This window comes from Prinia subflava, chromosome Z (genome assembly GCF_021018805.1).
Source record: "Prinia subflava isolate CZ2003 ecotype Zambia chromosome Z, Cam_Psub_1.2, whole genome shotgun sequence".
In the NCBI taxonomy this organism is placed as follows: Eukaryota; Metazoa; Chordata; class Aves; order Passeriformes; family Cisticolidae; genus Prinia; species Prinia subflava.
Window position 1 is genome coordinate 30,822,836 of NC_086283.1, and position 26,704 is coordinate 30,849,539.

At 39.5% G+C, this 26,704-nt stretch overlaps 1 protein-coding gene across 1 annotated transcript; it reads left to right on the plus strand.

Annotated features, from left to right (window-relative positions):
- Positions 1-26,237, plus strand: PCSK1 (proprotein convertase subtilisin/kexin type 1). Its single transcript, XM_063422306.1, has 14 exons — positions 1-183; positions 1,593-1,697; positions 5,052-5,162; positions 7,386-7,532; positions 8,011-8,087; positions 9,691-9,779; positions 14,611-14,783; positions 16,937-17,149; positions 18,291-18,391; positions 19,324-19,557; positions 20,730-20,887; positions 22,356-22,489; positions 24,028-24,189; positions 25,661-26,237. The coding sequence occupies exons 1-14, from the start codon at positions 1-3 to the stop codon at positions 26,021-26,023; spliced, it is 2,250 nt and encodes a 749-aa protein (XP_063278376.1). The 3' UTR covers positions 26,024-26,237.
- Positions 26,238-26,704: the final 467 nt, after the last annotated feature.

Consider the following 26,704-nt stretch of genomic DNA (forward strand, 5'->3'; position numbering starts at 1 on the left):
ATGGCCAGGCAGCGCTGGGCCGGCCGATGCGCGGCCCTGGCGGTGCTCCTGGCAGCCTGGTCCCTGCCCCGAGGAGGCAGCGCCGGGCGGCTCTTCCTAAACGAGTGGGCAGCGGAGATCCCTGCCGGCCTCGACGCTGCTAGAGCCATCGCGGACGAGCTGGACTACGACCTGGTGGGGCAGGTATGGCTGGGCGGGGGACAGCCGCCGCGGCTCATCCCGCAGGATGCTCCGCGACGGAGCTCCTTTCCTATTCCGCGAGGCTCCTTCCTTCCCCTCTCCCTCAAACTTGTGCACGGCTGCCGCCCGCGGGGCTCCGGGGAGTATAAAGCTCCTGGTCCCCCACTGCAGCCTCCCAGGGTCCGGGTCCGCTCCTGGCGCGGGGCCAGGGACGGTTCTTTCAGAGGGAACGGGGCAGGGCGACTCGGCTCTTCCTCGGACCGGGCGAGGACCTCGGGCTCTCCTTGGCGGGACCGAGCAGGGTCGGGCGGGGCGTCCGGCTCTCCCTGTAGGGCTCCAGGCAGGGCAGCTGGCTCTCCGTGAGGTGACCGACCGGGCACGCTGCTGTGCCACAGGGGATCGGGCAGGGCGCTCGGCTCCCCCCCGGCAGTGCGGGCAGAAGGAGAGTGCGGGCGGTCTCGGCTGCGGCCCCGTGCCGCCTTCGCCCCGCCGGCTTCGTCGCCATCGCGGGGCTTCTCTCTAGCCATCCCTCCGGCGCTTTTTTTGGGATGCCATGACGTCAGCGTTGTCAGGGATGAGTAACGGCCGTGAGGGAGCAGCTTCTTCTCACCTCCCGGTGAGGGTCCTGTGCCAGGCACGGCGCCCCCCAACGCTGGGACCCTGCTGCCCCCTGCCCGGCCTTGTGGTCATGGTCGCGGTCAGCTCGTTTCTGCACCCCCGGTGCTGATCATAGGTAGATCCCTCTGGCTGCCTGCCCAGCCCCGCGTTAGGGCACAGCCGTATTCTCCACACTCCCAAACCCGTAGGTGTGTTCCAGCCTTTGTGCGTTCTGTCCTTCTGCCACTGTAGCTGGTACATTTGCCCCCACAGCTCTCAAAGAGCCCATCCTTAGGGGCATGGGGTGTTCAGAGTCAGCGGGGTGCACTGGTTTGCCTGGTGGCTGGCTACTGAGCAAGTGAAAATGTTGCTACAGTGGATGCCTGTACAACCCAGCCCTGCAGTGAGGTGTCTGAAGCCATGCAAAGCTTTTCACACCTGTCCAGCTGACATCCAGGAAAAGCAGATAAAACTGGTGAGCGACTTGTCCACCGAAATGTGGCTGTGCCAAGGTGTGTTCATGAGTGTAGTGGTCACTACTACAGGTGCTGTGTAGCTTGGGTACTATAGTAGTAATGACTGCACTTGAGTAGCCCAAATGAAATTACTCCCACAACTGCTTCTAGCAGCACACAGGCTGAAAGAAGCACTTGTTACTTGAAGAGTACTTCCTTGTTTGGATTAAAATATCTAAAGTTTAGTTTCTTGCTTCTTTGTCTTTTAGGCAGAGTGAGATCTTTCAGGGTTTTTTTGATGGTACTTGCCCATAGTGGGGAAATACCTCCTGATAATGAAAGCATGCCTGTGTCTTACAGATTGGATCACTGAAAAACCACTACTTATTCAGACATAAAAGTCACCCAAGAAGATCCCGAAGAAGTGCTATTCATATCACTAAGCGACTTTCTGATGATGAGCGAGTAAGTGATACATATATTATTTTTTAAAAAATTATTTTATTCTGTCTCCTTACTGCTAGCTTCATAAAGAGATCACAGGCAGACCTTCCTCATTTTGCAAGTCTAATATATTCAGCCATCCACACTCGTGCTGAATAATACTTAACTATTCTGTCATTCACAGGTAGAATCTGACCCTCCCTTACCTCATATTTTACAAGACCTTTCCAAATTAAGATTCAAGATATGCAGCACCAGAATTTCAGATGTTGATGTGCCACTGATGAAAATGTAAACAGGGAACCCAAGGGGCTGGGTTCAAAGTAAAAATCCATAGATGCACTAAGTTTAATTAAGCCACGACTGTGCAATTACCATGTGAATTGGGTTTGATTTAAAGTGACTGAATATTAAGTAAAAAAAAAAAAAAAAAAGAAGTAGGGAAAAAGGGCTGAGGTCCTGCTGGATTGGCTTCTACAACAAGCTAAAATCCCTTCTCAAAGGATCCATCATGCATTCCAGACTTGCAATCTTTTGTTACAATAATATGCCACTGCAATCAGAGAACAGGCAAACTGGAGAGCCAGGGGTCTAAGGTACAACCCACTGGTGAAGCAGACTCCTCATTTGTCTGGCTTTATTTCAGAAAGAAGCATTTCTGTTTGTAAGCATAATGAAAAACTGGAGTGCATGACAAATTTAAAGAGGAGACCAGAAAGCTGTCAGCCTCTCTTACAAACTATTTTCTGGGAAATGTCACAACAACAACATTTGATTTCAAGATCAGCATCACTGCAGCAATCATTGTGACAATATGAGCTGTCCAAACCATGAAGTAAACTATTGTCAAAACCAGCAAATTATCATTTAGGGACAAATCACTTCAGAATGAGTAATATTCTACCTGGAAGTTTTAGATGCAAATGTCAGATAGGAGGAAATACTCTGTGTGGCAAGACAGGATATCGGTTTTGCCTGTTTTCTTTCAAAACGGTACTATCCTCGTACTATTCAAAACTATTTCCTTGCAAACAGGAGCTGGTTTAACAGTTAAAGCTGAAATAATCCTAACCAGGGGATGTTCAAACCTGCAGATGCAGTCTAAACTAGTTCCAATTTATGCCTATATATATGACCAGATGTCCCATGTCATTGTAGTATGATGTTCAGAATCAGAGTTTTGTGTGCAGTTTCTCTCTTTTTTGGGCTTACTGCATCAAATGAATCTGTTATGTGGGGAAGAATGAGAGTGCTGACTACATCACATTCTAAAATTGTAGTGGAAGGGAAGTGATTGTATTATATTGCTACCAGACATAATTGCATCCTTGCATTCTTAGATTCAAAGCACTGCAGGTGATTTGTTAAATTTACTCCAATCTCCTTTTTATTTACCATCTAGTATGCAAACTAACTCTGTGAATAAATGAGATGTAATTATGCATTATGTAAGTGTATAAACACAAAGCAATCATGTAACCCTGTGTAGTTACACAGGGACCTTTGCTCTAAAGAGCTGCTCTTATACAGCAGCAGCCTACTTAAAAAGATTTAGATTCAACATTTAAAAAGGGAGAGAAAAGGGAATCCTGTTTTTGTTTGCATAAAGCCTTCATGAATTTTACGGTATGTTAAGTGTGAAAGCTGTGGTAAAACTTGGCTCTAATCTGAATATTCGTCTGCCTCCTATAGTGTGTGTTTTAAAACAGATAAAGGCTGTGAATACATTGAAGGGATAAAATTATCTGGTTACCTAACTTCTTCTAGTATTTTCATTAGTTTCCAAATCTACTTTCTTGTAAGTAGACTTGAATCAAGATTTTTTTTTTACTGCTTTATGTATCAGTGATTAGAGATTTGGCATGGGGCCTTCAGCTTTAGCTGGAGATGGATGTCACTCATCCAGCTGCTGAGTGACAAACATTTGACTTGTTTGCCTGACCTATGTGCTTGAGAGTTTCAGCTCATTTCCCCTCAATGCACTTGCTCACTGTGAAAAAAATTAACAAGCATGAAAATTGTCAATTGCTAATTACTGTCGGGTGGTAAAGAGATCAAGCTTTGTTGTGAGCAGAAAAGAAAGATAGAGGTAATTGTCCAAAGTGTGCACAAGGATGAAATATCAGTAGGGCAGTTTAAAATAACTACACTTGCATGGATATATTCATCTTCTATCACCAAGGTTTGTAAGGGGTTTAGGACTAAATATATAGCAAAAAGAATAGTAAACATACCTAATGCAGCTATCATTTTAAAGGATTTATGTTCTTATAGTGAATTTTCATTAGGCTTTCATTAGAAAATTGCTTTTTAATCAAATCATACTTTCAAATCATAACTTCTGAGTAATTATAATTTCATATATGGTGATAGATGAAAGGATCATAAAGCTGTTCAATCACACTAGATAAAAGGAACAGAATCTATTCAGAGCTTGAAAGTAAAAGATTAGATCCAAGGCACCTCCATGTGAGCCTTGTCACAGGATCTTGGCAATCTTGCTGAACCTGAGTTTGCTTCGCCTGCTTGGAATTTGGATGAAAAGGACCAATTGTGTCAGAGTGACTGTACAAGGACCAACTATGAATAATGTTTTATTTCCTTTCCAAAAGGAGCAAACAGCGCAGAGAGAGGCATCATCAGGATTTCATTTGAACTGGGTTCAGTAATACATTCAAGGATAATACATATTTAAAATACAACCTAGTGCCTTACAGATGGCTGTGTCTGTGCACAAAGGCTGTGCAACTTGTTTGATGCTTTATCAAGGCATGCTGGAACATTTTGGCTTTCAGTTGCCTTAAGTGGAATTATGCCAGTGATAAAGTTAGTCTAATATTGGTAGCTTGCTAATTAACCACTCAAAAGACCACTAGGAAGGAGACTTGGAGGTCCAGCTGGTGTGTGAGTAACAGCATCATTATGATTGCAAGACAAAAGCCAGAGACAATCTTTCCTCTTTCCTTCTCATTCCCAATAGAGAGTGAATAAAATATAAGTAGGAGAAAGAAGTAAGGCGTGGTTTTTGTTATTCCAGTAAGCACCATTGCTTAGATGAGCTTCTAGCCATACTACATGGTTTTGTTTGACGTAAAAAATTGCTTTGTAAAAAGTTGTTTTATGTAAAAACTCATAAGAATTCTTTGTTAACTTGTACTTAATGATTTTCTGTTCATTGGTTCTACAGTATTGTGATTTCACCAAGTTCTGTTCTCTAAATCTCACTGTACAGTTTAAATAATCCTCTGTACCAAATGTTGCTCATTTTGCCTTAGGCACCAAAATTTCTTTGAGTGACAAAAGCTTTCATATTCTAGATTAAGAAAGTCCCAAATTAAAGAGGTTCACTTGTCATATTTTTACAAATAATTGTAGGTGTCTTGGGCAGAGCAGCAGTATGAAAAAAAGCGAACTAAGCGTGCCTCCATGAGAGACTCAGCAGAAAGTCTTTTCAATGACCCTATGTGGAATCAGCAGTGGTATCTGGTAAGAATTTGTTGCCATGTGGAACTGGGGAAGGTGGTTGTGCCATCAGCTGCATTATTTTACCAGTACTGGAGTGGTTGCACTGAAGGGAATAAATGAAGAGTCTCTTTCATTAGTGTATGCTGTAAAAATGAGTGATCTCTGTGCATGACATTTTCAGGCAACCTTCTCCCTTCTGCAGAGTGTCACTTCTACAAAAATTCTAGATGCCAATTCAGCTGCTATTTAGTATTTGGCGGGGGTTGGGGGGCGGGTGTGATATCACTAATTGTTAACAGTTAAAAACTCCTTTAAAATATTTGGTATTTTTATGTAAGAAGTCCATTACCATATCTGAAGCTGGCCATGTATTTCTTTATTAAAAATGGTAGTTCAGAATACATATACCAGATGGAAACAAAAGCATCTGCATGAATGTGGCAAGTGTTTTCAGCCACATGGACTAGGATTTATTTATTATAGCATCTCTAAAGCTTGCTCGTATGCTCAAAACCTCAGGGAAAAAATTTCCTGGGCTCTATAATTTCTGTCTGCATGTGTCATTTGAGAAATACCATTGATCATTTAGATTTTACATGGTTTGTTCCAAGAGCCTGTGTTTCCATTGTGCATTTAGCTGTACCTTCAGTCTAGGATTCATTGCTTTCACTCAGATTAGGAATGGAATTAAAGGCAGGTATAACAAATCCAAAAGAAAGGTCAAGCACAAATGGCAATTGAGTAGCTGGAAATACTTTTCCTCAGTTCATTTTAGAGAAATCATACCAAACTCTAGGCTGCTTTCCTACATTTGAGCTAGGAAAAATAAGTTATAAAACACATAGCATAAAATATTTCCATGAAGATTCCTGCAGACTTCTTTTGAACAGAAAAAAAATTCGTTATGTGTAAGAATTTAGCTTTTCTTTGAAGCAGAATGTCAGTTTGCATCCTTGCCTGTATCCAGAAAAGCAGGACATTTCTGAGATGTCTATACTAGACAAATACACAAACACACGCAGGATTCATAAAAGCAGTCTGGGGAAAAAAAACTGGCAATGTTCTGCTCTCCAGGAGATTTAGTTCCTTTTCCCTCCTATTTCACTATATTTCCCTCTACTTTTCACACATGAGAAACAAAAACATGCTGCTTACCCTTGTTCACAATGCACATTGAATTTTTCTGATTAAATGCATAAATGTGTTAGATATTTTCTTCCAAAATATGTTTTTTGCCTTGTAATGAATAACTGACTATTGCCTCATTTTTATGATTTGATGGCAACAGTTTTAGCTCTGTCCAGTGTACCTTAACACATCACCAGGAAAAAATATTATTTAATGGATTCAAGAGAACAAAGCTTGAAATCTCAAAAAATTTCTTGAATGGAAGCAGCCAGATACAGATAGCAAGAAATGAAAGAAATTTCATCCCCACAACAAAATTCTTTTCCTAAGCCTTGTATTTTTTGCAGTATTTCTTTGGAAAAAAAGACATAAACAAACCTGCTGTCAGCTAACATAATTGTGCACAGAGAAACAGAAAGAAAATGCTTTTTTTCACATCTATGCTTTTATGGGGACTGCAAGTCTGTTTTCTAAATTAGATGTATGTACTGCTCATTTAGTGTTAGAGGGGGAAAATTACCCATTTAGGAGATAGTCTTCAAAAAACTTGCTGTGGAATAGGTGGCTATACATGATTCATACCTCTAGCTGATTTATCACAGAAACATCAATAAGAGTTGGACAGAGAAAACTGTGATTCAACACAGCTGTTCCCAACCAAACGACTACCTTAACTGTTTTACCCATTAATTATTTTGCTCTGGCAAACTTTAATGTCCAAGGAGAAAATACACTTGGAGGAAATCCAGTTCATTGCATTGCGGGCACTGTCTTGTGTCTCATCAAATGGAAAGAAAAAACATCAGCAAGTCTGATTGTTAATGCAGTGTTCCAAGATCCATTGGTGCATTCCCACTACTCCTTTCCATTTCTGCTGCCTACTGACCAAAAATACAAGATTTTTTTTTCAGAGTGGACTTCAGGGATATTCAAGCAGTGGGGTAAATCTTTCAGTGCCACAAGTATTTAATGAAACAATTTTTTGTTTTGTATTTGCAAAATCTGAGCAAAATACTCAAGTTCAAATTGTTTATGGCATCTTTAAAATATGACTTTGGACCTGTTTGGTAGAAATGGATAAAATGTTGATATATTTTAACCTCTTCTGTCCCACAGCAAGATACAAGAATAACTCCATCCCTGCCCAAACTGGATCTCCATGTTATTCCTGTGTGGCAGAAAGGATTTACAGGCAAGGGAGTTGTCATCACAGTCCTAGACGATGGATTGGAGTGGAATCACACGGACATCTATGCCAATTATGTAAGTCTGAGCATTAGAATGCTGTGGAATACATTCACCAGTTGTAAATTTGATAAACAGACACTCGTCCCCAGCTCATTGTCTGTTCTCTAAGTCAGCTCCTGCAGAGCTGACTCTGCAGGACTGAACAGAGACTGAAATATTTGCCTTAGGCATGATTTGGAACCTGGTCTCTGTCACAGGAAGCTGAATGTCACTTAGCAATGGTAACGATGTGGACACTTTGTTGTGTTGTTTTTCTTTCAGTAGATTTACTTCCAAGACACATTTGTATGTAGTGGTTTAATACTAAATTATTAAAGCTCCATGAAAAGGTTATGGAATTTTTAATAGCCATCAAATTCTACAAGCTTGATTGCTGCCTATACGAGGCACATTGAGTAAATAAATACAGACTCTAGCACCTATTTCGTAAGCAATTTAGAAATGCCTTTTTCCAGTTTCTGAATGGATTCTGCTTTTCTTTTTATCCATGCAGGACCCAAAGGCAAGTTATGATTTCAATGACAATGATCATGATCCCTTTCCCAGATACGACCCAACAAACGAAAACAAGTGAGTAGCTTCACAGTTGTCTGAAGAGAACAAAACATTACAGTGCTAGTTTGTGTGTTAGAAGATAAAAGTGGAGAAATTTCCGTGTGTCTCCTGTGGCAATTATTTTATAAGAGAAAGAATCACTAGATGGGTGAGCTTGGAAGGGACTTCTAAAGGTCATCTGCTCATACAGGGATCTCTAGAGCCTGCTACCCAGGATGATCAGGATCACTTTTGAACACTTCCAAGGAGGCGGAGGCCACAACTTCCCTGGGCAACCTGTGGCAGTGCTCGCTTGCCCTCAATGTAAAGAATCACTACTGGGCGTTTAGAAGGAGCCTTCTGTGTTCCAGTTTGTGGGAGCATTCTCACATAACACTGGTATAAACACGGGGATAAGATTCCCAGATGAAGAACTTCGTAACAGTAATCTCCCTATCATGTCCTGAATTTCTTCATGTCTTTGCATGTGCAAGGTGCTGATGTGTTCTTGCAAGATGAAGGAAATTATCTATTCATGTGTCTCTATGTGTTTCTGGAATGATACCTCCCAAAGTAGGTTTTTATTTCAATTGTCTGCTTTGCACTGGGAATTAAAAAAAAAAAAGTCTCTTGATGGGTCTATCAGACCTGGGCACACCCATTGTAGTCCAATTATGGATGTTGTCCATAAGAAAGAGAACAGAAGGGATCTCCTTAGAAGATGGTACACAAAATAGTCAATTTCTTAAATGAATTAGGATGCCACTACACAGTACAGATAGTAAAAAACTGATCACATTGGTTCCCTGTTTCCTATCAGACAATAGAGTAGGATTCACCACATAAATCATTGTATGAGGGAAAAAAAAAGTTCAGCCTAAGGATAAAAATCCCATGAATAAGACATTTGAAAAATGGCATTTCTACTTAGTTACAGTGTTATTTTAGAAAAAGAAGCCATTATCCTCCTGTTATGATGTCATTATCTCTTAAATCTAACTGTACTGCCTCTAGCCTTTATTAATAAGTAAATAGAATTCAGCCCAGAAGCATTGAACCATGTCATTGAATAACAATCTGTAGCGTTACACAACAGAATGCTCTTACCTTAAGACTTATAGGAAGGCTTTCTGCATTGAGGAAATTGGAACCACTCATGGGGGAAAAAAAAAAGAATTGCATGGAAAATAGCTTGTGACAAGAAAAAATTAGCAATGGGGATACTTCAAAGGCTCACTTTCTGAAATCCTAAATAAATGTAGTCATTTAGGAAAAAAGTATCTCCATGTGTGATTAAAAAATACTTGTATCATATTTCTGTCTGAAGACAGCTTCTTAGGCCCATAATTTTATCCACTTTTTCATTCTACTAAAATACTGGTATCTACAGTGAGATGAAGGAAAGCATTTATCATCTCATGAAAATGTTCCTTTGAGCTTTATGTAGGTAAAATTATATTTAATGAACTTTAGGAGAAATAAATATTTTTGTATCATGTAGATACAACTCAAAAGCTCTTGACTATCTGGATTGCATTCATTGAAAAGAAGAATTTGAACAAATCAAGGTCCTTGATGAGTCTTTCTGTACACCACAACAAAGCTGTAATGATTCTTTATTCTTGCTGTGTTTATTCAGACATGGGACACGGTGTGCAGGAGAAATTGCCATGCAAGCCAACAACAGAAAATGTGGTGTTGGAGTAGCCTACAACTCCAGGGTTGGAGGTAAGGAAACAAAAATAATTAGATGTTTAATATGAATGGAAACAAGACAGATACTGAGTGTTGCCAGATACCATTAATCTGAAATATGAATGATTGGTCATTCTCAGAAAACATTTATCTTGCAGTATTATGAGCTTAAAATTGTGTCTGGCAACAGTGCTGAGTGATGCCTGTAATGACAGGATTTCTTTAATGAAGTCTGGAATTTGATTATGAATAGACAGATAGGTAGACTATATAACAACAGCAGCAACAGTATTGGCAGGGATGACAATGATTATGATAACAGTAATAAAACTAGTAATCACAATGTTAATAACTTTAACAATAATAATATTAAAAACAACAACAATAACAACAACTTATAATGTAACCTTAATTAAGACAGTATGTTTCAAGGAATGAAGGACTAATTACTTACTAGTGTTTATCCAGGGGAGAAGAGGGATTGAGTAGAGTGAAAGGAGGAGTACACAAAATTATACCCATCCATATTTGCAGCATATTGTTTCCATTTACACAATCACATTCAAAAGGTCATGTCAGCCAAGTTATGCAAACTGCTGTCCTTTTTGTTTCAACACCTTCCTTCTCTACTCTCACCATAAGTTAAACTTGAAAACAAGAAGAGTTTTTCTTGCCCATTGATCAGTATCGTTGTTTTGTTTTTTAATCAGTGAGCCAACCTGTTAGTTGTTTATGAAATAATCATGGTGCAAGTATCAGTTGCAAATGGTATTTAGCTTAGAGGAAGTTATTTCTACAGTCCTACTTTTTCCATTATTCCCTCTTTTTCCTTTTAAACAACGGGATGATGAGTGGCAATTGACACCCATAACTATCCTTCCCACCATTTCAGGGTGGTGTTCTGTCAGCTCCCAGTTACTTCACTGAGCTGTCATGGATGTCAGCTTTGCAGTTTGCCTTTGCCATAATGCATTACACTGTCATGATCTGTTTAAATAAAATATCTCACTCATAACATGAAGATGTCAGATTTTCAAAGGAAGGCAAAATGGATGAAGCTGCAAAGATGTCTGAACGCCCACTGTGCCCATATTTTAAGGCTCTTGCATCTACAGAGGAGATTCTTCCACATTCTTTGCATATGAGCTGTGCTCATTTGCAAATGCAAATGACATATCTGTGTGTGATAATTTATCTAGAAATGGGAAATAACAGCAGGAAAAGCAGTCCAGCAATCCACATTACGTAGCAAACAGCATACACTTTGGTGAGGGAGGAGGAAGAATGGAAAATCTGAAAGAAATTGTAACCTGTTAGATGTGAGCAGACTGATTAAGACAGGTGGAATATGTTCAAAGAGCAGTGGAAGATAAGAGAAGTCTTCAAAAGATTGAGATAAATTTGGAGTGGCTAGACATTGGCAGATTTTTTTGATGATCCAAGCTGTAGGGGATTCATTTCTCCAGAGGCTGTTTTTTCTCCTTTTTTATTTTCTTTAAGTCCATGAAACGACTGTACTGGTTTCAAAGCAAAACCAGTGAGACTCCAAGTCAGAAATACAATTTAATAGAGAAAGAAGAAACAAACAACAAAAATAGGTAAAATTAAAATAAAATAAATGCAATAGTACAAAAGACCAATGACAGAGTCAGAATAAAAACCTGACACCCTTTGGTCAGGGTGTTGGAAGCAGTCCGAAATAAGTCCTCCTGGAGTAACAGATGTGGCTCCATTGGAGTAGAGATTATCCTCAAAAAAGGATCCAGTCTTCCTCTGCAGATCCAGTGGAAACTGGCTTCCTTGGTGTTTGGGATTGCTGGTTTTATGCTGGTGGAAAGGCTTTGGCTCCTCCCACTGGGTGGAGCATCTCACAATGGAATGAGGTGATGTTATCAATCATGTGAGAGGCCTTATTCACAGGTGATATCCCTTGGAGGAGGATGGGTGGAGGAGAAGGCACTGCCATATCTGGTGTTATCAGAGTGTCCCATTAACAGAGGGCATCCACCCTCTTCCCCTGCTAGAGTTACAAGTGATAAAGAGCAATATCTCCCAACTGTTTTCAACAGATGAAAATAGAATACACATTTTTGGTTACTTTTTTTTCAACCCAAGACAATGACACACGGCACACTTTTACTTGACATTAGTTCAGGATGATGTCCTTAAGTGGATGTTTGCTTGTAGCAGTTGCCATAGTGGATCCAGCAGTCCCAGACCCAAAATCCAGCAGTCCAGCTAGTGACTTCTCTCTGATAGTCAGCAATGTCTGCTTTAAAGTAAGAAACCCTGACAATGTAGAATACCTTGTTCTCCAACCTTCAGCATCACAGGTTGGTTGAACTTTGCCTTGAGGGGTAAACCAAAACATTCCATTAAGAGTTTTGGTTGTTTGTTTTCTGTGAAAGTGCTGAGTTTAGCAATCATGAATGTTCTCTCCAGTCACATCAATGCCTCCGCTTATTCTGAAATGTTGACTAGCCTCCTCAGTACTTTGTGGCTGTGAATACTATGGGCTTCTCTGTGCACTGTGTGAAGAAAAAATATTCTTAATGCCAGCTTTCAAAGTGACACCTTTCAGTGCCCTTTAACATTCACCTCTTGGTCTTTGTGGAGCTGAGAAATGTGTATCGATCACCTCCAGTACAATGCAGGGTATATGTGTATTTTCAAGCGTACCTGACTGTACCACTGTGCTATGATATTCCCATGGTGCTGCCATGGAAATGAAATTGTTAAGAAGCTCCATTTTACAAAGGACTGGGCTGAGAGTTTGTGCACAGTGACATGTTGCTAAAAATAGCTTTCTGCCAGGCAGATATATATATGTGTGGCTGGAATTACCTTGGGCTTGCCTGGTTTTGATTTTATGGGACTGATGATGGGAGCAAGAATAAAAAAGAGTTTATGCAAGAGGACGTAATTGGAATCTGCTTAGGGGACTATCACTGCATTCATCAAATCCCTGAGCTGACTTGAACTATCAGGGTTTCTGATGATCAGGAGGGCAAGGCAGTGATTTTCCATGAACTGTTTTCATCAGTGTGGAGTCATTGTTCTTGGGGTGTTAGGTTTTTTTGTTTTGGTTTGGTTTTTCTGTTTACTTGAATTTTATGTTTTGTTTTGGGTTTTGTGGGTTTTGTTTGTTTGTTGTTTGGTTGGGGTTTGTTTGGTTTTTTTTTATTTGGCTTGGGTTTTTGGGTTTGGTTTGGGTTTTTTCCTTATTATTATTCCTTATTATTATTTCCTTATTATTTATTCCTTATAATTTATTGGCAGACTTGTCTTTGTCTTGTTCTGTGGGAAGTATCTGCACATTACTCCTCCCATTCCCACTTTCTCATTATGTGTTGCAAGCTCTTGCCTGGGGCTTGCAGTCACTTTCACACAGGCAGATCTTTGCTGGCATGAGGGAATCTGGCAATTCTGAGCCAACAGAAAAAAGAGTAATCAAGCCATTCTCAGTTTAAGACAATCCTGGATAAGTGGTGTTTTTGTACTTGAGGTTACACCTCGGTGCTTTTCCCTGCTTTGTGAGTGATAGTGGAGCAGCTGTGGTAGAGCAGATTTGTCTGGTTTTAGCACTAATGAATATGAAATAATAAAGCTCAGCTTTATCTCAGAGGTATGAAGAGTATTAAGAGGTCAGCCATTTGGAAAAAGAACTATGCTTGCAGTCTTTTTTGCCCTGCTTCATAGCATAAAAAAAAGAACAGGACACTGAGCTCCAAGGTAAGGTTGGAGGTTCTTTGTTGTTGGGTATTTTGGAGTAGTTTGGGGTTTTTTTTTTTAATAGAATGACTACATTTTGCCTGCTGTTCTTCGGCAAAATCCCAACTAGAAAACTAGAAAATTTTCTAGAAACTAGAAAATGAGGACTCATAAGTCACCAACTGCCAGCAATGGTGCAGCTGCTGTAGTACTAACCTGGCAAATCCAAGGGAACCCAGACATTTTTATTGCTTGTAAACACAGGCAGAACCCTGACTGCTGTGGCTCTTGTATTGCTGCTGTTGCTGTAAAAGCCATGCCACAGTGGGAATTTTGCCAGATCTCTGCTTTTTTCTGCTGTCTTCCAGCATTGGACAGTGGTAGCAGCCCCACTGCAGAGCTGTGACTTTGCACAGCAAAGGATCCAGTGCAGATGAACCACTGCCTATTCCTGAATTTTTTGTTCTGAAGGAGATTAGATCATCGTAATCATCCTACTAAATTGTTAATGACTAGATATCTCTGGATTGCTCACAGTAGAGAAAACTGGAAGTAGAAAAAGAGTGAGATATTTTTTCTGTGGTGGAGACTGAAGAGCTGGTGAAAGTACAGCGTCACAGAGACAGCAAAACCATTAATAACTGTGAGGGCTACTGCTTTGGTCAGAACATTCAGAACTATGTCTTTGAACTAAAGCTCCTAGAACTCTTAAAGATAAAAGTAATGTTGGTAAAACTTATTTTATTTCAGTATCATTTTAGCAGTTTGAGAAATCTTTGTTGCAGATGTAAGAGAGAGGAAAGAGGAAGAAAGAGAATGCAATAAGAAAAACAGGAACAGTAAGCAAGATGTCATCTTCTTGGGTCTCTGTAGAAGGGGAGAAAGAAATAAATAGAAGACTTACAAGATTTTAAGGGTTTTTTTTAAGTTTGTAGGGAAACACTGAGCTTTGCAAATGAAGTCTAACTGTACTGTTTTATGCTGACAAGATCTATCCTGAATATTGCTTACATGAACAGCAGTTGGCTGTGGTTGCAGTACTTGTGGCTTAATTTTACTGGAAACATTAAAACCAGCTAACAAAGACAAGGAGGAAGGAACAGAAAGTGATCCAGTTTGCAGTTTTGTTTTGTTTTTTTTTTTTCTTGTGAAGGTATACGAATGCTGGATGGAATAGTCACTGATGCTATTGAGGCCAGTTCAATTGGTTTCAATCCAGAACATGTGGATATTTACAGTGCAAGCTGGGGCCCTAATGACGACGGTAAAACTGTGGAGGGACCTGGGAGACTGGCACAAAAGGCTTTCGAGTATGGGATAAACCAGGTACGATACTTCAGAGAAAAAGAAAGCAAAACTTTGGCAGGGATGAGAATTTTAAAATGGTTGATACCAGAGAAAAAATTAAAATTGTTTGTGCTGTCTTTGCTCAAATATATTTGAAGGGACATGATGTATTTTAATAGTACAGGTGAGAGAAATTTCCAGCTAGAAACGACTTTTGAGAAAACATCATTAGGGCTTTCTACACTGGTTTTTAGCTGTTAATCTCCGTGGATAAGTTTTTTTTTTCATCCTTAATTTTGCTGCCTTTGTCTCACCCTACATCCACCCTTCTCAGCTACTTGTTTTACACTGAACAGTAATTGGATTCCTGCACTGAAAGCCCATAAAATTTAATACAAAATTCCTGCTTCATGAACATTTTGCTGTGTGAAATAATGATGCATTTTAGCAACCTGTGGATGAGCTTGTATTGTGCTAATTGCATTAACTTATAAATTGGTGTATGTCATGATCCAATTAAAATGCATATGTACAAATGCATCACAAAGAGTGCTGGGAGCAACATTTTTATGGGTTTCTTTTTTTCATGTTACACTCTTTGAATCTGTTTGGATGATAAATAGGGTGCAAACTGAGAGCTGCCATGAATTTATCAGTAAACTACACTAGCTCTTACCAATTAGGTGAAAAGATGTCTAAAGATGGACAGGTACTAATAAAAAGAGGAAGACTGAATCATAGAGGGGAGAAGAGAGAAATAGCTTGAAGGACAAGCAAACAGAAAATTTTGGATAGAGGGCAATTAACATCAGTAGGCAGGAGAAAAGGTGAGAACAATTCAAATGCTGAGAGCTGACAAAAATACTGAGGGAATAATGGAGGCTGAGAGGAGTGCACTTATGACAGGTTATATGCCCATAGGTAGGCAGCAAGAGAAGAGGGAGAATTAAAGAATTAAAGAAACAAATTAAAAATTAGGCAACAAATATTTATTGGTTTTACTTTGAAAAAGCAGGTTCTTTGGTGGAGAATGTATCTTTTTTTACAGTTTGTTTTACTTCTGATGGTGAACAAATGTACCCATTTGTCTCTCAGGATTCAAGGATTCCTTTTGCAAAGGTCTGTCTGGTCTCCATTCTGCCTAACTTCAGCCAGTGTTGGGATTGACAACAGCTCTAATCATTGGATTCTTCACTGCTGCTCTGGTGGAGCACCTGAGCACAGGCTTAACTGGAAGAACAAAGGAAGTGTTACCATCACACTAAGTGAATTCAGAGCAGGTGTTAGGATACACCAGTGCATTGCTGGACTGCAACCTTTGTTTTCAAAAACATTGTATGGTTTTCTGCAGTTGATGTGGCTTGTCTTTCAGAATTTAAAACTTGCATCACAGAGTACATCTTATTTTTCTTTGCTTTTAATGTTTTAAGTGCTGCAAATACCTTAGCATTTACATAAATAACTTCAAATCTCACCTGAGTGGAATGATAAAAAACATGATTCGTATTCCAACTGCTGTGGAATATTAAAATGTGCACATATTAATAATGAACATATATGTGCATATATATTAATAATGAACAACACATGAAATTTTGCTTGTCACACGAAACATTTTTTTTTCCTCTGAGGAACTAGTAGAGCTTGAGACTGGATAGTGATGCATGTTTCCTCTGTGATAGCTGTGATGTTTTATGTGGTTATATCTGGAGGCTGGTAATGCTAACCCACGGATCTGTGAGAGAAGGGAAGGTATTCAGTGTGCCCGTCATTCATACTCCTAACCCATACCTCTGTGAGTACAGGAAAGGAAAACAAAATAAACCCTGATAAACTTGCCAATTCTTTTTTTTTTTTTAAGGCAGTTTTTCTAGAAATGGTGAGGATCAAACAGCAGCATGTGGAAAAATTTACTCATTGAACACAGGCTCTGTTTTTCACCTGGAAACCTGAGGAAGGCTGCTATATCCAGAACACTAAACCTAGGCCAGTGAGATTAAGAGTTGTGCTGTAGGGTGAGCGGTGGGATATCTCGAACAGCTGGTTTGTTCTGTCTCTGTCTTCTACGGTGCTTTCGGTAATTGCTCCTCTGCTATGTTTGCTATATTCGGCTTTTTGAGGAAAGGAGTTGTTAAGGACACATCGAGAGATCTGAAATCTCTTTGATAACTGTTCATTTTTTTTTTCCTTAGGGCCGAAATGGGAAAGGCTCCATTTTCGTGTGGGCTTCAGGGAATGGAGGCCGTCAGGGTGACAACTGTGACTGTGATGGTTACACTGACAGCATCTACACCATCTCCATTAGCAGTGCTTCTCAGCAAGGACTTTCTCCCTGGTATGCAGAGAAGTGCTCTTCAACTCTGGCCACAGCATACAGCAGTGGGGATTATACTGATCAAAGAATTGTAAGTTGCTTTTGCCAGTTTCAGAACAAATAGAAAGGTATGATATACACAAATAATAAATGAGACCTCTTAAGTGCTTGGCTTTGAGTGCCTGCTTTGTGTTATGTGCTTAGTGCTTTTGTGTGGAAACTAAGGGATTTGTATTCCAAAAGGTGGTTGCATTCCTGTATTCTTCTACCTTAAAGCAATGGTTAACCAAAATCATTTTGTTGATGCAGTTAAATCAACATGCTAAATTTGTCTGCAGTTTGTGAGTGTTGTTTGTGAATGAAAGTGGTCTCTGCATGGTTTGATATGGCACTATTGTTCACAAGGGCAAATGAGGAGAGATTCACAGTAAAAGAAAACCTGTGATGTCAGGGCCTCTGCTATACTTTGCCATTACCTGTTTTAAGATGAGACAGAAACAACAGTGCCTTCAAGCCTTCCATATTCAGCAAGCAGACATACCAGCCTGTGTGCCTTCCTTAATTGTGCTGAAGAAAGTTGCTGTGGCACAATGATGCTGAAATACCTGTAATTTCTGTCCAGCCCTGGTAGACGCTAATTTTACAATACATTGCACTGATGGGGATTTAAACAGTGTCATTCCAAGTTAGCCTGGACATCAGTCCTTACTAAGTGGCTTCTCTTTATAGTCAAGATTTAGATACATGGACTGATGAGTTTGGTGTTTATTCATTGCAAATTATAGTTCTTCTGCTGAAGAGGGAGCAGAACAGCAATACTAATCCTATGAGTAATTTCCTAGTAAGCAGTAATTTTGAATGTTCTAGGCCCAACACAATGATGTGTTTTCATGATTCACCAGTAAGCCTGAAACACTTATTGTGAAACCTTAGACTAAAATAAGATATTCAGTGTGGGAGTATTTTGTTCCCACACAAAACATTTTGATACTAAAATTACAGTTGAAGTAAAAAGTGTGGATTGAAATATGTAGATGAGTAGATGTAAGCACTCATCACTTTTTCTGCTGGTGAAGAGTGTATTAATACGCACCAAGTAGAGGACACATAGTTATGTTTGTGAGTATGGCTATGACTGCATTTACAACTGTTTATTTATGCTTTTTGTTTTGTTTTGGTTTGGTTTGGTTTGGTTTTGTTTTTGCTTTTGCTTTTGTTTCATTTTCTGTCAGACAAGTGTTGATCTTCACAATGAATGTACAGAAACTCACACAGGGACCTCTGCATCCGCACCTCTGGCAGCAGGAATTTTTGCTCTGGCACTGGAAGCAAAGTAAGATGTCACACCATTACCTTTGAAACTGCCCTCTCTCAACCACCCCACTACCTTCCCCAAAATGCCTATTTTAAGAGGCACTACATCATACTGCCATTCCACTTTTTGTCAGTCAGACTTGCTCAGGCTGATTACTAAGAATAAGCAGCTACTTGCCCCAACACCCTCCTAGGAAAGCAGAACCTATGTGAGTAAATCATGATGACTGAGGAATAGTTTGTGTATTGGCAACAGCATTTACCGATTTCTGGTCAGATGCACGTAAAAGTGAGGGTGCACGTGCATTCAGGAGAATGTGGCTTAAAGACAATAGGCTGCAGGAGTTTAAATGAAGCCTCGGGCAATTTACAGAAAAATTTCTGCCAGTGATGAGGCACAAAAGGGAAGGTGCTCAAGCTTGTCTATCAGAGCAGGCAGGAAGCAGCCACGTTTGTATCCTGTAGGGCAGGTAGGCAGAATTTAAGCCTTGGAGAAGCTAAGAAAGGACAGGACAATGGCTTTTTTTTTTCCACAGAAAACACTTTAGGCAGTGGTGCATAGGTTTAATACTTGTATGGCATAGATTCAGCTCTGTTTTCTACTGCACAGCCCTTTGGTGACAGGAGCCAAGTCACAGATGGAATCAAATACCCAGTTTTCAAAATCCAAGTCCTAAAAAGATGGGTGGCAAACTCTAGTAATGCTAGTTAACTTTAAATGCTTGAATTGTTTTGGGGGTTTGGAGTCTACTCTTGCTAGATACCTGTTCTTCGTGGACACAGAAATCTTGTCTGCCGGGAGAAGTATTGTGAGGATAAGTGCAACATGCTGTGTGTTATAAAACAGTGGGATGCTATATACATTCAAAGCACTTTGCGTTTCAGTCTAATAATTGATAGAAAAATTATAGATAGCCCTGAAACAACTAACTAGGAACATTTTCCGAACAGCCCAGGTCTAACATGGAGGGATATGCAGCACTTGGTAGTATGGACCTCAGAATATGATCCACTGGCTGGAAATCCAGGATGGAAAAAAAATGGAGCAGGACTGATGGTCAACAGCCGATTTGGGTTTGGGCTACTCAACGCCAATGCCTTGGTGGATTTAGCTGATCCCAAAAGATGGAAACATGTACCAGAAAAGAGAGAGTGTATTGTCAAAGACAAGAGCTTTGAACCCAGGTAAGGATTTGCATTACCAGTTACCACTCTGGTGTCTATTATAATAAAGCTTGAATGATCATATTCTTCACAGATTGCTCTGAATGAGAATAAGGGACTTCTTTTGATTCATTTAGTTTTGCCAGACTGTATTCCCCAGAGGCAGGCAAGCAGCATTTGCTTCTTGGTTTGGTTTTTTTAGTGTAAGGCTGGTAGAAATTACTAGCATGAAGCCTTAACAAAGACTAACATTATGTCTGCTTGTGCACACAGTGTATGAAAGGATGATACTGTGAGGCTGAGCCCAATCAGCAAGGCTGTGAATTTTTAGACAACCATCAGAAGACATATAAAAACATACCAATGTCTCACAAAGATGTTTAAAAAATAAAAGTGTCTGTAATGAGTCTTAACAATTCTTCTGCTGTGTTGGGTTGTATACAAATGTTGATGATGTTGAAATCAAGGTGATCTATTGAGCTTTAGTCATGTCTGTAGCATTTCTCTTATGAAACACAGGTGTCCCAAAGGCTCACTGAAAAGTCTTATCAGCCACATGCCAATAGCACAGTGAGCCTGAAGAGACAGGTTAATTATCATTAGTCACTGAGCTGGTTAACCAGTAAGGATATCCAGGCTCTTTTCGTCTCCACATGTTCTCATATGGATTTTTATCCAGAAAAACATATCTGTTTCAAAGGCTGAAAGTATACCATGTGAATGCAACAAAGGTCTGTCTGCAGAAATATTTTGCAGTGTTTTGGAGAGTCACTACTTGTTAATCTTATTATTTATGCTATTTTCCTATCAAGTTGTTTTTATGGGCTCTGTCTTTTTCACACAATGTTGACCCACTACTGATGTGTGTCACACTCGCTCTTTATGTGTATTTATTGCAGTCCTGTATGTTACATTAAGAAAACAAAGATCCCATGATCCTGAGTTTAGAATTATTTGTGTGGAGATTTAGATTCCCATTCTGTTTGGAAGTAATGGGAACTGTGTGGAGAAAGCTATGCAGTCTCTCTCTCTGTGCACAGCATGAACAGCAGACATTCTCTTTTTTTGTTGAGCTGGAATTGACTCTTCCTTTCTCATCATTCTGAAATGGCTGTGAAATGTGTTTTTTACACTTCATGACCCAGAATCAAAAGTTCCCGTGGGCAATAAAAGAACTACTTCAATTTTGACAGATTATTAAGAGCAAATGAAGAAGTCATCATTGAAATTCCCACAAAAGCCTGTGAGGGTCGAGAGAACTCCATTGCATCTCTAGAGCACGTGCAGCTCGAGGCAACGATTGAGTATTCCCGCAGAGGTGATCTTCATGTCACTCTGGTTTCTCCATCAGGTACGGGAGGGAAAGATATACTTTGTTTGTGTTGCTGTAGTGTATAGCGTTTACTTAAAGAAAAAAAGTGGTTTTGAATGGTTCAAGAGAGCTAAATATATCATTGGACAAATCCAGTGAGGACAAAGCATCCAGGGAGCTATACAGATCCCTCTTTAACCTCTTGAACCTGAAATTACCAAGGAGTGGTCTGGGTTATTTTTGTGAAAAGAGATTTGAAAATCATACTTCAGAAAAAGAAGGCACAGAATGTTTTCACAGAGGCAACTGGATCTATGAAACCTCAGGACTCCTGGCAGACAATGAAGTACAGATCAATAATTCTTATCAGACTTCTGTGATTTAGCAGTCTAATGGAAAACTCAGGATATCTGATTCCTTAGGTTTCATTTAATGCATCTCCCCACTGGTGTATTTAAAAAACCAAAGTGTTAGGCACCTTAGTACAACTGCACTATATGAGCTAGAATACGGCAAGCTGTCTTGATAATGCTCTGAAACAACACAATAAGACAAAAAAAAATTATAAACAACTAAGACTAAAGTCTGTTTGATCAACTGGTATTAATAGGAAAAAACCTGACAAGCGTTCACATATGAATTTAAATATCAGGGTGATCTAATTTCTCTCTTTCTAGGTAGCAATCATCAAGTACGGCTGCCTCCACTGCATTATTATTTTGCTTTCATGGTTAAATTGTTTTTCCTTTGTTTCTTGCTGCTTTTCTACTTTCCTACAAAACATTAGTAGCAAATGTATAACATTCTTTTTCTATATTTATGGTGTTACCTTTAGATATATCTATAAATTGTGACAATTTATAGATATATAAATATCTCTTGGGGCTTCACTGGTCCTTATTATGTAAATATTGCTCCCTTGCTTTTTCCCTTATATGTAAAAAAGCCAAATAAATCTCCTCCTGTGTAGTAAAACCTGTTTTGCTGCAGAAATGCTTGGGGAGCTGCAGGATTTTTGTAATAATAACAATGCAAATGCTTTTTTCAACCTGTTGGAGGACCAGTAACAATAGACATCCACTCACCAAAAAAACCCCAAATCGGTGATGAAGTCATGGTAAAAGTGTGGTTTCATAATACTGCATGAGCTGGTTCGCCTTCAAAACTTTCAGTTCAGAAGTTTCTTGAACAGCTTATTGGTGGGAAAGACTGATTGTGCCTGACGTCTTCTCCTTATGCTTCTTCAATGTGCACTCACTACCTTTTTGTGCCAGAGATAGAACACTAAACAAGATGTATCTTGGTGTGACCTAACAGCTTGTGCACTCCTAAGCACTGCTGTAAAAATAATTACAGGAGCTACTGCTAAAGGAGCCACTGCTGAACAGTGTATTTTCCAGGTCACCTCTGCTCTACAGTGTGCAAGGCAGTGTGCAAGCTGACAAATATGAAAAGTAGGACCAGGCAGTACACAGACAATCAGAGTGTTGATCTCACACCCACACAGGGACCAGCACTGTCTTACTGGCTGAGAGAGAGAGAGACAAATCTCCAAATGGCTTCAAGAACTGGGACTTCATGTCTGTCCACACATGGGGGGAAAATCCAGCAGGCACCTGGATTTTAAGAATTACTGATATGGTAAGTATGCCTGTATGCTAAGTAGCTGTGTTTGGGAGCTGACACAGAGGAAATGATCACTCATCACCAGAAAGACATCCAGCTAGTTTAAAGATTAAAGAAAAAAAGGAAGAGTCAGGTTATCTTGTTCTTTATGTAAGTGCAAAGCACCATTCTCGTTTCACTGACACATACCTGTCAAAAAAAAAAAAATCATGACTGTATTTTGCACATCACCAAAATTAATCATTTAATAAAGTTTTCTGTGATTCTTGGATTGAAATTTGAAATCAAATTAACATATAGTTAACTGGAAATTCTTTTCTGCAAAAAAGAACACAGCATGGATCTCGTTTTCTCTTGGTCGATGTGCACATTTTTCATTAACTGAAAACCTTTTGAATAAATGATTTTTTAGGGGATCTCAGGAACCTATTCTGATGTATATGTTTTCCTAATTTCTGTCTGAGAGTATCTAGTGCTGAACAATGTTTAAGGATTAAAGCCAAGTCGTCTACAGATACAAAATAAATCAGTTTACTAAAGCCACCTGGGGATATGGATTACAACAACAAGACACCAGAATTAAGCTGCTCGGTAGGCAACTGAAAATAATTCCCTTCAAGGAGAGAGTGATCAAGCTCACTCATCTCATTGAAGTTGTCGGTTAATAAGCTTGCCCTTTAGGGGTCAGATCTTGCCAAAAACTGAAATCTTCCTGTTAGACATTGAGCCTTCAGCCCCTATTGACCTCAAATTATAAACAGGAGGGTATTGCCAAGAACTGAGCAGATGGACAAGGCATCAGGAGTAAATATCACTCTCAGCAGTGTAGTTAATGCTGCAGGCTTATAGATAACCCCATGGCTACAGCTAATCTGCTCTTTGAATGCGTTTTTGTGGAACAAAGTTAATAAGAGCATTTTGTTTGTAAATTAGCTCTCATTTCAAGAGAGAGCTTCCTGAAAATTAAAATAAAGCAAGATTTTTGTCCTCAAGGCATAATACACTCTTTCCTCACCTCACAGGTTTTTGTGTTTTCTCTACTTGTCTCTTCCACTTTCTACTTCTGAAGTACAGCGACTGAAATTTATAAATAAGCATTTTCTTCTTGCTTCCACACACTGTATTTCAGATTGCTGTTGTATACCACATAATAGCAAACAATAGTGTTTCACATTTCTAATGGTATCTTTTATAAGGAAATTACCAAGGAATGGCCTAGTGAACAAGTTCAAATGATGCAAAATACTACTTCAGTAACTTCTAGCATTCTGCATTATGACAAAATTCCATTGATTCTTACACGATAAATTAATAATTATGTTAGATCAAAATGTGAATATTTTCAGTGATTAAGCTATTGTATTGAATCCCATATTCTAATATAATCTGTCTCTTCTACATCTGGGGGTTTGGTGCTTATGAATCATACTCTATAGGTAGGTATTGAAAGCCTGATAATTTACTTTGGTTGCTTCTGTGTACTTTGCATTCAAGGGCCTATTTTGACCTTTTATGTCCTGAGAACCTATTCTGATACCACGCTTGTTTTCCAGTCCAGAAGAATACAAAATGAGGGGAGGATTGTAAACTGGAAATTGATTTTGCATGGCACCGCTACCCAGCCCGAACACATGAAGCAGCCACGTGTGTATACATCCTACAATGCTGTGCAGAATGACAGAAGAGGAGTAGAGAAGATAACAGGCCTTGTAGAGGTAGAGCTATATTACATTTATTCCTTACATGTTTTTCAGTTTATAAGTTGTGTTTTGTTTTGTTTTGTTTTTTGCCTAGTAAGAGGACACATATTCATTTTGTATTCATTTCATCTAAACCCTGACTGGTTTTGAGTGTATATCAAAATTTTGTGCATCTCAGCAACTGGTATTTTTATTAGTCTCTGTTTTCAAATTGCAAAATTTAAGGGGTTTTAGGATAACAGGAAATTGCTCCTAAAGCAAGCATCTCTATGCCTAATGCAGTTGAGTGGTAGAAGGAGGGAGGAAGACACCTCTGACAGACTCAATAAATCTATGTAATTCTACTGAGAACAAGTGTCACATTCTAAAAGAACTTTGCTTGCTGGAGTGCTTCCAGTGAGTTTGGAAGGAATTTCAGGAACAAAGGGTTTGACAAAAGTCAGAGACCCATTGATTCAAAAGGTTTGGCTCAGTGGATCTATTGCTATCCACATCTTTTAGCACCCCCTGTTTACCCTACAGATAACACAGCTCTAATAATATGACAAGGCAGAGCGACCCTGGATCTCAGGATGCGCAGGATGGCAGTAATGCATATTTTCAATGTGCTTAATTACATCTACAGATTCAGAAAATAATCCCATTACCAATCAAATTGCCTCCCCATTAAGTAATGAGGACATCCATAAAGCACCAATAGTTTAACCTTCCTCAGACAGGTTATGAAAGGTGGGCATGATAATGGTCTTTAAATACATTACATAAATACCCCCAGGTCTAGCAGCCATGGGTAAGAAGATAAATTGGATTCAGCAGGTGCTGTAGGAGAAAATGGATGGATATGGTAAAAATTACATGAAGATAAAATGAGTGTTTAGTTAGAAATACAGTTCTGGGTTGAATGAGGAAGCTCTGCAGGCATACACTGCTGTTGAAACAAGATCACGGCACTTACCAACTGCTCTGTGAACCTATATTTGGGATTGCTCTTCCAAGATCTCCTAGATATGTGTTATGACCACCCATTATCCATATTTCACTGTCTTTTTCTCAGGTGAGATCATCTACAGAGAAGTTTGCATGGAAACAATGGCTCTATCCTTTTCCTAAGCGTACACGGTACAATCAGAGCTGCCATCACCATTGCATATATCTTTCCTTTAGAGTGCTGTGTTCCGTGGCACAACCAGAAATATCCCTTAAGACTGGGACAAATACTGATATAAAATGACGTGTTGTATCCTGCCAATGTGGAATCTGAATTTATAAATGCCTATTTGTGGGGGGACTATTTTATACAGCATAGTCCTTTTGATTGTTTTGCTTGATAATGCTCTGCTTGTTTTCTAGATGCCTAAGTGGCTCCTGAATGGAAAAATAACATTTGCCCACACATAGATGGAGATCACCAAGCAGAGCAAACCTTAATCCAGTCAGTCTTTCATTGATACCTGACCTTTTTTTCTGTTTTTAATCTGTATTCTAGGACCATACCACACTGGAGAGCCTGAGTGAGAATCCCAAAGCCACAGAAGACACCAGCAGCAGCAGTGACAAAGCAGAAGATAAAATTCCATCAGAGGCCATGCTGCATTTACTACAAAGTGCTTTTAGCAGACAGATGGACCAGAAAGAACTGCCAGAGAAGACTGCAAATGAGAAGTTAAACATTCCATATGAACACTTCTATCAAGCCCTCAAAAAATTGAACAAGCCCTCCCAGTTGAGAGGCTCAGAAGAAAGTCTGTACAGTGACTATGTTGATCTTTTTTACAGTGCCAAACCTTACAAGCATAGAGATGATAGACTGCTGCAAGCGTTGGTAGATATCATAAATGAAGGAAATTAACTGTAGGGTATGGCACTGAGTTGGAAATATTTGTTCTCCCCATCTGTAGTTTTTTTCCAAAATCTGTGTATGCTCTAGTTGTATGATTGCTGCTTTGATTGCTTCATATTTAAGACAAATATCAAGGAAGGGAAAAAATGAGTGCAAAGGGATAAGGCAGGAAAATCACACTTTTTTAATATTATCTTTTTTCAAAACCTTTCTTCAGAGTAGATTTCCCCCTCAGGCATGAAATGCAATAGTACTCCCCTGAAAACCCTAATATTCTATTTTAGACAATTTTCACATTACTTATTCTTCCACCCTCTTCACTTCAGCATGCAGTAGGATTCAAAACCTGAATTACTAAGCAGTTTTGAACCAAACTGCCAAAGCTATGGGGATATATTCTCATCCATGGATTTGTTGTGAATATTTCAGTCTTTGTTGTATTTGTCATTTATTCTGATTTAATACTTGCAGCTGTTACTGCTTCTGTCATAGGTGTTTTGTTCCTTCTCCAAACAATGCCCCCTTGCCCTTCTGTTTTCCCATAAAGGAACATCTGGGATTAGGGTTGGGGTTGGACTGGGGCATCAATGAACACTGATGAAGTTATTCACAATTTAGACTACAGACTTCTGTAGTTACACACATTCTACAGACTTCTGTGTTACACACTAATAAAAAAAAACCCCAGTG